General features: G+C 44.6%; 1 protein-coding gene and 1 pseudogene across 2 annotated transcripts in view; both read left to right on the top strand.

Annotated features, from left to right (window-relative positions):
• ACP7 (acid phosphatase 7, tartrate resistant (putative)) overlaps positions 1–14,755 on the top strand; it is a 105,467-nt gene that overhangs the window by 12,565 nt on the left and 78,147 nt on the right. For both annotated transcript variants that reach the window (XM_086938851.1, XM_086938853.1), the window contains exon 3: positions 5,073–5,276. In XM_086938851.1, the coding sequence (XP_086794977.1) occupies positions 5,073–5,276 (204 nt within the window). The remainder of the gene's footprint in view (positions 1–5,072; positions 5,277–14,755) is intronic.
• Positions 12,626–13,524, top strand: LOC147692673 (calcium/calmodulin-dependent protein kinase type II delta chain pseudogene; annotated as a pseudogene).

Raw genomic sequence — 14,755 nt, 5'->3', positions numbered from 1 at the left:
CTCTGTCATCCAAGTGGCAAGCTTACTCATGCAAGCATTGAAGTTATCAGCCTCCATGGAAGGGGCTTGAGTCAGAGATATAAGAAGTTGCGTATCGTCGGCGTAAGAGACAAGCTCTACGCCGAACGATTGCACCACCTCTGCCAGGGGGGCCATGTATAGATTAAACAGGGTGGGACTCAGGGCCGAGCCCTGAGGTACCCCCTGTTCAAGCAACAAGCTGTCTGAGAGGAAAGTCCCTCTTTGGACTTGAAAGCTCCTGTTAATCAGAAAGGCTTTCAGCCATCCCAGTGCCTTATTAGTAACTCCGGCTCTGTTTAGACACTGTAGCAAGATGGAATGTGCTACAGTGTCAAACGCGGCACTGAGATCTAGCATGATGAGGGCCATGGTCTTGCCCTCGTCTGCTCCTTCTCGTAAGGTTTCAGTGGCCCTCAGGAGAGCTGTCTCAGTGGAGAAATTAGATCTGAAACCCGACTGGGAGTTATGAAAAACATTATGGGCTTCTAGGTGTTCCATAAGTTGAATGTTAGCAATTTTCTCGGCAAGCTTTGCAAGGTAAGGTAGCAAGGATATTGGGCGAAGGTTTTCCATTATGTCTTGACTAATGTTCGGCTTTTTTTTGATCGGTAACACTACTGCCTGTTTCCATTCCGCCGGCAAGCAAGCTGTGGAATAGGAGATCTGGAGTAGATGCCTGAAGTGAGGTTCTAATGCGGGGAAGGCTTCAGCTAGAATTCTAGGAGGCGCCGGGTCTCGGGGAGATCCTGATTTGATTTTATTGCACAATTTAGACAGGACTTCGTAAGGGGGTACTTCAAAAGATTTTAGGCACTCTGGTGTATTTATAAGACTGTCATTTTCAGTGAATTCCGTGGCCGACTTTATATGATTGGAAAAGCTGGTATAGATTTTAGTGATTTTACCTGAAAAGTACTGGGCAATTTTGTCACAAGATTCCACCGAATCATTTTGGGCAGAAGAAGTCACATCCACTATGGATATTTCTTTGTATATCTGAAACAGTTCCCTAGAGGAGTTTCCTGCTTCCATGATGCGAGTGTGATAGTGATCTGCCTTAGCCAGACGTATGGAATTGTAGTATTCTCTTTGTGCTGTTTTATACTGCATTTTAATTTTTGGACAAAAGTTCTGGCGCCATGCTCTTTCCAGTTTTTTACATGCCGTCTTCCTAGTGTGAACCCATGATTAGGTCAGGCACCGAAGCGAGAATTATCGAGTCCGTGGACATTTGAGCTCAACACCCTGCCGCGTCGGGAATCGAACCCTGGTCCCGGGTCTGACCTCTGCTTCAGGGTCTGCCTGCTCTAACCAGTGAGCCACACTTCTCCACACTTATTGCCCTCACGTTCTCCTTCTTTGGTGTGATACCATGTTCACTGATTTCATGTCCCAGATAGGTGACAGAGGCCATCCCTAGACGACACTTCTCCAATTCCGCAGTCAGTCCTTTATCCTCTAGCACATTCAGTACTCTGGCCAACTTAGTGTCGTGGTCTCGTTGGTCCTTGCCCATCACAAGGATATCATCTTGGAAGTACTGGATTACTTCCATGTCTTTGAAGAGGCGGTGCATGAGTTTCTGGAAGACGGCCGCCGCGGATGCGAGGCCGAATGGCATCCTGCGGAATTGGTAACACCCAAATGGAGTTATGAACGATGTCAGCTTCCTACTCTCCGGGTGTAACGCTATCTGGTGGTACGCCGACGTTAGATCGATGGTGGAGTACCATTGTTTTCCTTTAGTTTTCGCCATCATTTCTTCGATGCGGGGTAACGGGAACTTTTCCACCACTATGCATTTATTTAGTTCACGCAGGTCCACGCACAACCGGACCTTGCCGTTGGGCTTCATGACTACCACAAGGGGTGCAAGCCACTCCGCACATGTGATAGGTTCTATTATCCCGTTCCTCTCCAGTTTACGTAGTTCCTGTTGCACCGCTTCTCTCACTGCGATCGGCACATTCCTCACCTTGTGTGATACCGGCGTGGCATCCATCTTGAGGACGATCTTGTGAGTGAATTTATCCAATTTCCCAACCTTTCCGCCAAACGCCTTCGGGAAGTCTCTTTTCCATTTTTCCGGACTGGCCATTGTTCCGGCGCCGTCAGCAACACCTGTACCGCTCCTCTGGGGTCCAGCTTGATGCCCAGGTCTCCCTGGTAAATCAATCCTGGGACTGAAGGGCCCTTTTCTGCTACGTATAATTTACAAGCAGCGCTGCGTCCCCTGAACTCAAATTTCAACGGTCTATATCCACTATTGGAAATGCGGTCTCCGAGGTACGTGACTGGTCTGATGTCTGGCGGTTCCAACTGCGGACCCAGATGAGGCGTGAACTTCTCAGCCCATACTGCTCTCTGGACTATCGTGTATGGCGATTCTGAGTCCGCCACGATGCTTATCATCACTCCGCCTATTAGCATGTCCAGTAATGGTTTGCTTGACCTCCTGGCGCCCACACTTAGGACTTGACCCTCTATGCATAGTACCTTGTCCTCTTCCTCTTGACATCTTCCTTCCGTGCTTTCTTGGTCTTGGTCTACATACTTCACTGTGTTGCGGCCTGCTTTCCTTCGGCATACCTTTTCGTAATGCCCCATGATGCCACAGAACATGCACTTGGCACGGAACGCTGGGCATCTCTTGTCATGTGCTTCATGAGCCGAACTGCCACAACGGTAGCAGGGATTATTGGTTCCTTTCATCTGCTTCCCTTGAGGTGCCGGCTTCCCCGACCACCTGTTGGGTCCTCTGTACGTCGCACCCACGTTCTTGTTTCCTCCCTCGGGTTCCTCTTCGTCTATCTTGTTTACCATTTGCCTTGCAGTTGGTTCCCTTTTAGCTGCATCTGCGCATCTCCGTGCCAACTCTGCCTTCTTCACTATCGCAATCACTTCTTTCAGTGAGGCATCTCCGCTCGCCCATAGTTTGTCCTGCACCGATTTGTTTGTTGTATGCATCACAATTTGGTCCTTGATGAACTCATCATGGAGCGCGCCCTATTTACATGTCGTCGCTAACTTTTTTAACGCCGCCACATACTCGTCAATCGATTCTCCATTTTTTTGCTTCCGCTGTTGAAAGTTGTAGCGGTCTATCGACACACACACTGCCGGCCGGTAGTGCTCGTTGAGTTCTTCTATCGTGTGGGCGAAGACATCATCGTCCGTGTCTTGCCGGGCTTTGGGTACTAAGTTCTTGAATACCCTGATACCTTCCGGGCCTAGGTTGTGCAGCAAAATTCTCCTTTTCCTTTTGCTTGTGAACGCCTCCTCATTCTCATCTTCCAGGACCTCTATGTAGTTTAAGATGTACTCTCTCCAGTTGTCCCACTTCATTAGGGGTTCACCCAGCTTGGGTAGAAATGGTATCGGGGCTGTCGCCGAAGTCGCCTGCGCGCACATGGTGTCACGCTTATCCGGCACTGTATTCTGGTTCCTGGGACTGCCTGGTGCACTGTTCTTCTCTCTCTGTTCCGGTTGAAGGTGGGGGCTCTCTACGTTGTCTTCCTCACTGCCCCTTGATTCGGCCAGTGCTTCTGTTTAGTTGGGGCACCTTTAGTACCTTGTAGCACCCCTGCTTGCTCTACTGGCGTACGGTGGCCGTGGGTAGCTGTCTTCCTGCCCTCTTCGCACTTCCTGAATCGGGTGGTTCTACCGCTATTGCTCCGGTGTAAGTAGTGCCCCTGTACCTGGTTCCTTGCTTGTTTTCCTTCGGCTCTGGTGGTTTCCTGCGCTTCTGCCGCGCTCTCAGTGGTCCTCTGGCTTCTCAGCGTGGGGCCTGCCGTGTGCTTCTGTGTGGCTGTCCTGCCCTGTTGCTCCTGTGGGTAGTTTCCTGTGGTTGACTGTCCCTCAGGTCCCAGCCTTCGTCGCCACTGTAGAGGTAGTGTTTCCCCTAATGATGACAGGACACTCCACTGAGATAAATGGGGTATTTATTAATACAATTGTTCTCCACACGGAGAGTGCCGAGCTTGTACCACCTAGCCCCGCTCCGCGCCCGAACTGGCGCCCTTCATGCGCGACTCAAAATGGCCGCCGCGTTCACGCTACGTGGTGACGTAGCGTGAACGCTACGTGGTGACGTAGCGTGAACGCTAGAACGCCGACACTACAGTAGCTTACATCCTTATCGGAGATTGCCTACTCCTACCCATCTTAACACGCACCCACTGAAACACGAGCAGGAAACAAAGGATGAAAAATAGTCCCCCAAGCCACAAATAAACAACTACGGCATAACGATACAGTACTTGCTCCCTGTTCCTTGGGAGGACTAAAAGAGAAAAAGGAGGCACAAAGAGGCAGGACTGACCACTAGCAAGCAAGGATTTTTAAAGGACACTGAAACAAACAAATGAAAAGAAGGGGAAGGCTTTAAGCCCACAAAAGAAGTATATACTAAAGTATATACAAGAGTTCTCGATTGCTTGACCTAAATGTTTTACTAGTCGCTAAAGGTATTCTGATTCTTAAAATGGGCCTGCGACTGGATGATAAATCATAGTTTGGAAGGGACGTGTTGCTGGTGTGCCTTCAAAACTGTGATTCTGTATGAGTGGTTGGTTACAGTAATTGTGGTTTCAAACCTCTAAAAAGTTGATGCATTTTCAAAGGAGGTGGCAATTGATATACAAAGAGTAAGGGATCCTATTTGTGAATTTTTGTAACCTTCCAGGTAAGAAGATAGGGGACCACTGCTACCACTCATGACGGTCTGCAGACCGTTGTCCATTTGTACTGATTTGCAATTTGCAACCTATCGCATGAATATTCATGAGGTAGCCGGATTGCGACTGACATCGAATTAGTATTTTGTGACGTGACCTATTAGTACATTGGTTAGTTTGCAAAATTACATACTGGTCGGAAACATATTGGTCACAAATTGTCACCAGTTTTTGCAACTAGAATAATGATATACCTGTCTACAAGTGTCTGAGGCCAAAACACTGTTATAACTTTCCCAAACTTAGCCTTAGGGAACTTCTGTGTCTGTGATTTCTTTTGAGATGTGTATAATATTTACAAAGTCCTTTTGTCAGGTGATCCCACATGCATGACTGTGACATGGACCACCTTCGGCGACACTCCGTCTGTTGTGCAGTACAGCAAACTCCCTGGAGCAGAGACTTTTTCAGATTTTGCCACCGGAAACAGCACAATCTTTGTAGATGGAGGAATATTGAAGAGGAAAATGTACATTCACAGGGTAACGCTGACTGGGCTGGAAGCAGGGCAGCGCTACGGTAAGGATTTCCAGTGGATTGGAGCGAGAGATAAAAATTGCCTGTTTGAAATGAACACAAGTAGATCTCCATTGTAATTTGGAAAATAACAACCTCAATTGCATATTTTTTGTTTTTCTGTATTCCAAGATCACTTCAACTTTTTCAACATTTTGTAATAATGTCTTTTCTGGCTACAATAAGGTTTAATGTATTTATTTTCAGTGATGGACTGATGTGTGAAAACAGTGTTGGAATTAAGTAGAATTTCTTCTATGGTGATAGTCAGTATTGTCACGTGGTGTTTTTGAGCGATACTCAATATAGTGCTCATAATCCTGATCAAGGCTACAAGCTTCCGGAAACGCATTGAGCTTCTGTCACCGCAGAGAATTAAAATCAATCTTGCTCTTTGAAGTGTGCTGGCAGCTTTATTTTAGTTAGAGGAGAAGAGGAATCTGAGAGATTTATCGAGACTGACAATCCTTGCAGAAGCTGTGCACCAACTCTGTTCAGGTGCTTGAGGCCATTTTGCCATGTTCCGAAAAGAATCATATACATATATAATATCTACAGTTATAGTTAGGTCCTCATTTCTATTAAAAAGCCGTTTTTGACTTGCTTATATCTTTGGTGCCGGTTGATGAATCTTTACAAAATGTTCAAAACTAATACGCCGCCCACTTGAGCTGCAATTTGGAAAGCTTCAGGGTGGTTTGTGAAGCGGAGGCTTAGAGAAATGAAGGGCCCAAAACGCATTTTCCCCATGTTAATTCCCTTACTCATTAGCCGTGCCTGCAGCCCGAACTGCTGGATGGAAATACATCAAATTTAGCAGAAAGCTAGCTTTTGGTCCACAGATCATTCTTTTTGTGATTGGCTGGCTGCAGCATCACACAAAAGGTACGGCAGCCATTTTGTTTTCACATCAGCTGGGGGTGGGAAAAGAAGACTGCAAAAAACAGAGAAGGGGTCAGGATACCCATATCCTGCCCATTAGGACACATAGAGGGAACCCTTAGGAACTTCTCGTACGGAAAACATTGCCCACTTTTTTTTAATGTCTGGATTTGCGGATCCCTCACGGGGCTCACTGTGGCCCCTGTATAAAATTGCAGAGGAGCCACAAATCCAGATTAAAAATGAAAAAGAAAACTGGGCCCGATTCACAAAACCAACGTAAGACAAAATACTAAACTTACTACCATTTTGGTATTCACAGAAGGCACTTACTCATTTTGGTATTCACAGAAGGCACTTACTCATTGCCTTCTGTGAATACCAGAATGAGTAAATGGTAGCAAGTTTATGAATTTGTCTTAAGTTAGTTCTGTGAATCGGGCCCACTGCATCCAAACTCATTTTGCACACTGCTGAAGGCCATGGCAGCTTGGGTGCATGCGGCCAAACATATGCTGCGCAGGGCCTTAAACCATGGAAATTCATGAAAAAAACAAATGTTACAAGGGTGTTATAGTTAGGTTCTGAATTTCTTAAGATTTTGAAACTATAACTCCTGCCATTAGGTACCTTAAGGCAATGGGTCATAGTTTCTTAACATAAGTCGAAGTAGAAGTATTAGTATAACTGCTGAACTTCTATGGTTTGTTGCGACTAAAGTCAGAACTTACCTATAACACGTCCCTGTATCCTTTGATTGTATTCAGTGAATAGATGTATATATATATATATATATATATATATATATATATATATATATATATTCACTTAAAAAAACATAGGTTTTAGGCCTTATATAGTTAGGAATTAACATATAAAAAACCTTTGAAATTCCTCCTATATAGTTAGCTGGACATTTTATTGATATAAAACCAATGAAATTCGACATATAGTTAGTTGCACTAACTATATATTTCGCGCATCCGCAATCCAATGCTGATGATGTCACATATTACATCATTCATGACATGGTCAGTGACATCACTGATGACATCACTGATGACATCATCCAGTCTCTGTGTGTTTTTGTAAAGTTTAAATATGTTTTACATATTGAAGAATGAGAGGATGTATAAGAGTATGGATGAAGGATTTGATTGTATAAGTGAGTAAGTATTTGTTAGTATATCTGTGAAAATGTAAGCTGTTCTGTGTTTAACTGTATAGATGAAGAAATCAAAGTGTGATTGATTCTTTACAGGACTGAGTAGGTGTGTGAGTAACTCCATGGATGAGTGGCAGTGTGTGAGTGTCTGCATAGGTGTATGAGTGCATTGATAGTGTTGCAATGATGAGTGACAGTATGTACGAATGACCTTATGGGTGAATGAATGAATGTGCATGTAGACGTAGGAATCAGTGAGTGGGTATGTAGTAAATGGTATTGGTGTGTCAATAGTTTAAAAAATGATACTCTGTATTTTACACTAGGTGTATTAGCGTGTAAGGAGGTGCATTGTATTATCACATGAAGTATATCATCAGTGGTGTGATTATTGATGTTAAATGAGCTGTCATCAGTGATGTCATCAGTGATGCCACTGACCATGTCATGAATGATGTAATATGTGACATCATCAGCATTGGATTGCGGATGCGCGAAATATATAGTTAGTGCAACTAACTATATGTCGAATTTCATTGGTTTTATATCAATAAAATGTCCAGCTAACTATATAGGAGGAATTTCAATGGTTTTTTATATGTTAATTCCTAACTATATAAGGCCTAAAACCTATGTTTTTTTTAGTGAATTTCATTGGTTTTTTAAAGGCTAATTCCTATGGTTTTTTCAGTGAATTTCATTGGTTTTTTAAAAGCTAATATATATATATATATATATATATATATATATATATATATATATATATATATATATATGCTAGCACACACCTCCGTGGTCTTTGCGAAGGTCAAGAAAGGACGGCACTCCAAGTTGTTGTTTTTCCCAACAATGGTTTATTGACAGACCCCCCCTGCCCCCCTGACATACGCGTTTCACCGATTTGGCTTCTTCAGTGTCAGCCATTCTTTGTGTACACAGTCATTAAATCCCCTACCACTTCCCGAAACATAGAAAGTGGACTACTGCTCGCTTTGGTGGTTTTGGCGGCCATACTTGAACGTGCAATATTACAATTTGTTTGTAGCATTGTATCATCATGTTAACAAGGGGTATAAAATGACTTTTTAGAAAAAGTGCCCGTGCAAAAGTGTATATAATGATAAAAATTGATAAAAACACTGAGTTGATTATTAAGGCACATTATCAGCGAACATTCATTTATACACATACAGAAGATATTTAACTCTGTCTTTCTGTCCACCTCACTTGGCATGAGTTCATTCTGATCATTTCCAGAAGAGTATAAATTATTTTGGTATTTATTTAGGTGCTGTATTAATACATTGTGTATAGCCCTGAATGGGCTAAGTGGGCGATGTGTATGTATGCCTTGTTTTATCAACACATATTATGGAGCCCTGTATGGGCCAAAATCCATATTTGTAAATTCTTGGTACCAGTATTTTGAGCTGCAGACTCAAAGAATATGTACATGTTTCAGATTGCAGATCTTACTTATTCTACTTGCAATTCAGTTTTATTCCTCCTGAACCAATCTGGGAGTGGGTTTTGATTCATTCTAAGTGTACCCAGAGTTCCTCGTCGTTGTTGAGCCCTTTCGGCTGCATGCTCTGGAGGTCAATGATGTACCTGGACTCCATTGCCCTAAGGAGTCTTATCCTGTCCCCACCACGTTCCTTTCTATCAAGTTGGTCTATAAGATAGAAGGATAACAGATCCCTGTTACTGTCATGGTGGGTCTCAAAATGGCGTGCCACCGGGTAGTTCTTGTCCTTATTGGTGATGGCACGCATATGTTCCAGGATACGTTTTTTGGCTTGGTTGATGGTGCTGCCAATATATCTTTTCGAACATGGGCAAACCAGGCAATAAACTACAAATTCTGAGTTGCAGTTCAGAAATTTCTTGATTTCTCTCATTGGCCTTGGGTCATTCGTCCTCCCTTCATATTTGGTTCTCTTCTTGCTGAATTTGCAAGCCTTGCAATGCATGCAAGGAAAGAAACCATTGATTGGCTTGTTTCTCATACTCTTGGGGGGGTCCGTGTAGTGGCTTCTCACTAGATGGTCACTTAGGGATTGACAGCGTCTATACGTAATAGGTGGTCTATCTGGTATCAGTCCCTTAAGTGTTGGATCTGTGCCTAGGATGTGCCAGTTCTTATTGAATATATGCACCAGTTCGTTCGATCTCATATTGTAACTGGTGATCATCCTAGTGGTACCATCATCTGTTTTCTTACTGGCGGTGGCCTGTAAGAGGTCCTTTCTCTCAATACTGTCTACTCGCTTGGTTGTTTCGTCGAGTAGTGTTTTGGAGTACCCTCTTTCTCTGAATCTACTTACCGCCCCTTCCTGCGCCTGTCTGAAATCATTGGAATCTGAACAATTCCTTTTGATGCGCAATAGTTCTCCAAAGGGGATGTTCCTTACCATACTTTTCGGGTGTTGGCTGGCCGCGTGTAGTACAGTGTTGCCAGCCGTAGGCTTGCGGTAAAGTTTAGTACATAGGGTTTTCTCGTTGACAAAGACCTCTAGGTCGAGATAGTGTATTGATGTCTGGCTCATTGTGCTGGTAAATTTGAGATTTAACTCGTTGTCGTTTAGCTTTACCACGTACTCCTCAGCCGAGGAGACGTCACCCCGCCAAACGACAAACAAGTCGTCTATATATCTCGACCAGATCATGATGTTATCCAGCCACTTTTCATTGGACCCCCCCAGGCCACGTGCTTCTCCCACCAGCCCACGAAAAGGTTCGCGTAGCTGGGGGCAAAGCACGTGCCCATCGCGGTCCCTCTGAGTTGGTGATACATGTTACCTGCAAATAAGAACATGTTATTATAGAGGCAGAATTCAATCATTTTTACTAGCATTTTGTTATGCTGATGGTACTGCATACTCTTCTTGCCCAAGAACCATTTTACGGCAGAAATCCCATTTTGATGTTCAATACAGGTATATAGGCTTGTGACGTCTAAGGTGATGAGAAGCATGTCATCCTCCCACCCGATCCCATCAATCTGCCTTATAAAATCCTGAGTGTCTCTAACATAGGAAGGGAGATCTTTTACAAATGGGAATAAATATCCATCTATAAATCTTGACGTATTTTCGAGTAAACTTCCTATGGAAGAGACAATTGGTCTGCCAATATATATATATATATATATATATATATATATATATATATATATATATATATATATGGCCAGAAACCTTGTGGGACCACCTGAGCAGCCCTAGGGATCCGATTTTTGATGCATGAACGATGGTTGGATGCATGATGGATGAATGATTGTTGGTTGGATGCATGGATGGATGCATGCATGATAGATGGGTGAATGGATGCATGAATGATGGATGGATGCAGGATGGATGGATGGGTAGGTGGATGAATGGGGTGCATGAATGGTAGTAAATGTGCGAGGTTTAATGAATAGAGTCTGTGCATACTATTTTACAAATAACTGTAGTGGTAAGCAGGCAAACATTTTAAATGCAAAATGAACAATCCAAAATCAATTAAAACTAGGCCTAGTGGTTTAAGAGTGTTTTATAAAGATGTTAATGTCTTAAAAAAAACGTTAACGGGACCAAATTGACTGGGTAATGTAGAGAAAGTTTTTACATGTTTAATCTAAACACAGAAGTCCCCTATTGAAAAGGCACCGGTAAAAATATCACTCATCCCAAGTTAGAATGTATTATATGTTGCCAGACTTACCACGATACCGGCTAGGAAGCGAATATAGACGGAACATGGCTTCTTATGGAGGACAAGTGAAAGATGGTCAAATAAACATCACAGTAAAGCCGGTGAGTTAAAACTATTAGTGGGTGTTACATCTCATCTTAATCAAGTATTGGAAAATACCACTCATGGCTCGAAAACGAGGTGGTCTTGTCTCACAGGTGTTAAAATAAAGGAAAATGAACCAAATAAACATACAATGGAAAATGTTTGCAGCCAATCACCATTAACTATGTATTTTGACACTGGAGAAATTACTTGGACAGCTTTTACAAATAACGTACTTCCCAGGGCCGTTTCTAGGTGTTTTGCCGCCCTAGGCGAGAATTGAAAAACGCCGCCCCCTCCCTCTTTCTACAAAACTCTCTCCCCCGTCATCCAGGCTAGAAGAATAAATGCAGTAGATATAGATGAGGGCTGGCTGTGGTGAAATGCTGTGGCGCACTTGACACCAGGCGCAGTTCCACCGTCCATGCACTGCAGTACTGCACCACGCAGCTCAAGATAAGGGGTCCTCTGCTCTTCTTTAAGGCACACTCTCTTCGCGCTTCCTTGACCCTCTCCCGCGTGTCCTACTACTCCTCCACATCATGCCTGCCAAGTATCACGCATGGGGTGTGACACTAACGCATTTCAGTGTGGTGATCCGCATCACCGCAGTGAAATGCATTGTCACGCATTGTTAATCATGCCAGTCTGAAACTGGCTGCGCAGTGATGCCAGCGCGCGCCACTGGTGCCTATAGCATATTATGTGCCTCGGGTCTGTGCTGCTTCCCACAGACTTGTGTTGCCAGCATCACTCTGGCTCGGAGTGGCTCCGTAAGTTAATAGTTAAAGAGATCTGACTGCTCAGCTCTGGAGTCAGTGCTACATCAATGTTATAATCTGCCTACCCTGCTGGCAATACCCTTGATAGTTCATTCTTGTGCCACAGGCAGGATTTTCTTCTGAGCTACCACCTGTCTGCCCTGTTACCGCTGAGAACTGACTGTACATCACATAGCAGTCTGTCTTGACTTCTTCTCACTGACTGTAAGCTGCTTTAGTAGCCGCTCGCAACTGGGTCAGGTGATTGATTGTGAGAGCCACTATGGTGCTTGCCAACGTAACTTCTCAGTGCGCCAAGTGAGTAACAGAGTCAGCAGAGCTTGTAGTGTAGCTCTGTGTGACAAACTGCGAGTGGGGTGATGGTGCCACAGGGTTTAGCAGGTAGTGGGTGGCATGCAGTACCAGGGGGGCGCACTGCTCTCAGTAATACAGCTTGTAGATTATGATGTGACTCGTTTTAGAGGTTCTTGTTGCTCAAATGGGTGTCATTTATTTCTGTAATTTATATATTTTTCTTGTTTTCATGGCTAGACTTTGCTCGTGAGAAAGTGTCACTCATATTCGTTTAAATGGCACTCATAATTACAATGAATTCAGAAAAATGTTACACATAGCAATCTGAAACCTTGGCAGCTATGCCTGAGCCTCCAGCCTCGCTCACATAGATTCCAGCATCACATCAACTCACCTCACTCAGTCACAGGCCGGAGGCCTGAACATGGGGCCGCCACACAGGTCTTATGATCTTTAGCCTGCTGCATGACCTGCTGCAACAAACAGACCTGCTGCCCCTGACCGGACCTGGTGCCCATGATTTTCCATCTCCAGAGTGGGACACAGTAAATCCCGAAGCCAAAGACCTTATCAACAAAATGCTCTCAATCAATCCCGCCAAACGGATTTCTGCAACAGAAGCACTCAAACATCCATGGATCTGTCAACGCTCTACTGTGGCTTTTATGATGCACAGACAGGAGACTGTAGACTGCTTGAAGAAATTCAACGCTAGAAGGAAACTAAAGGGGGCTATTTTGACAACCATGCTGGCGACTAGAAATTTCTCAGCAAAGAGCTTACTGAAGAAATCAGATGGAGTAAAGGAATCAATTGAAGATGAAGGTGTGCGAGCTCGTAAGCAGGAAATTATTAAAGTCACAGAACAACTGATTGAAGCTATCAACAACGGCGACTTTGAGGCTAACACACAAATCTGTGACCCCTGGCTTACTTCCTTCGAGCCTGTAGCTTTGGGCAATTTAGTGGAAGGAATGGACTTTCACAGGTTCTACTTTGAAAATGCGCTGTCCAAAGGCAATAAACCAATCCACACCATCATTCTAAACCCTATTGTCCATCTCATCGGAATAGATGCTGCTTGCATTGCCTACATTCGCCTCACTCAGTACATGGATGGCTGTAGCATGCCAAAGACCATGCAAATGGAGGAGACTCGTGTTTGGCACCGCCGGGATGGCAAATGGCAGAATGTGCACTTTCATCGTTCAGGGTCACCTACAGTACCAATTAACTAACAAGTGCCACTTCTGCACCCTCCGCACTAAAGCCAGCTGGATGGGCACGGGAGGCTGTCCTCCATCAGCAGGTTTTCCTGAGCAGCGCATGACTTTCCGAAGGCTCCCCCAATATCATTCATGCTGCTTCATTCCAGGCTGTACATTTATTCATACTTGAGCAAAAGGGTCGTCGGAATACGTCATTAATTGTTGCGAAACTATGTCAAGGCATCTATATAAACCTTTCCCATCCATGCACTACTTCTGTAACTTGTCTGTGTGTAAGACAAGGTTTGGAACACGTGACAAGCCACAGTCCGCCCATGGAAAACCAGACAGGGGAAGCGGAAACCTGCTACTCAGCTCTCACTCAGTGCCGCCTCATTTTCATTTACAACGCCTGAGTGTCAGTGAACAACATTATTTATTACATTTAGATTGCAATCATTGCATCGATCGATCCGATTCCGATCCGAAATATATACAGGTATTCATTTTCACACAGCCAGCACTGTGCTGACTCTGACTCACTCACCGGGCGGTGCTGCAGTGCTCAAGTCGTAGACAGTAAAAAAGAGGGCCGGGAGTCGGGACCGGGCAGGCTGGCAGCTGCAGTATTAGTAATTAATTGGTTGATTCACTGCCATAACACAGGGGCCAGTCAGGGCTGCAAGCACAGTCCAGAGCAGCGCGCCAGGCCAACAATCAGACACACAGTCGTCCCCCGCGTCCGCCCATGGAAAACCAGACAGGGGGAAGCGGAAACCACGTCCTCCCGGCCCCGCCCACAACCAGGCGGCGGCCATCTTAAGGCAGCTCGGGCGGCGGCGGTGATCTCGGGGGCCAAAACGAGGGGTGGCCACCCTCGAAATTAAAATAAAAACATTAAAATGAAAGAGAGAAGCCCCCCAAGCCCCCCCCCCCAAAAAAAAAAATCACGAAAAATCGCGGGGTGCGCGCACCCGTGCGCGCTTATAGATATATAATTGATTTCTCTTCTAATTTTCTCAGGAACTACTGGAGGGATTTACACTATTTAACAAAAAGCGTGATCTGCGTACCAGACACTACCATTTTGACAAGTTTGGTGTAATTCCCTTCAGCGGTTCAAGCTGTAGCTGAGTCTAAAGGTCCTACGGAAATTAACATGGGGAAAACACGTTTTGGGACCCCCTTTTTTCTCAGCCCCCACTTGACGAATCCCCCCCAAACTTTCAGGGAAGGAGCGGAACGGAGCGAGCCATTTTCTTTAAGAAATTTGCGAAGATTCATCAACCAGCGCCAAAGTTATTCCCAATAGAATGTTGGGGATTTCCTATGGAAACTAGGTCCTAACTATATATACCTACTGGCTAC

This window comes from Lissotriton vulgaris, chromosome 9 (assembly GCF_964263255.1).
Source record: "Lissotriton vulgaris chromosome 9, aLisVul1.2, whole genome shotgun sequence".
Lineage (NCBI taxonomy): Eukaryota > Metazoa > Chordata > Amphibia > Caudata > Salamandridae > Lissotriton > Lissotriton vulgaris.
This window is presented reverse-complemented; position numbering and strand designations above follow the sequence as displayed.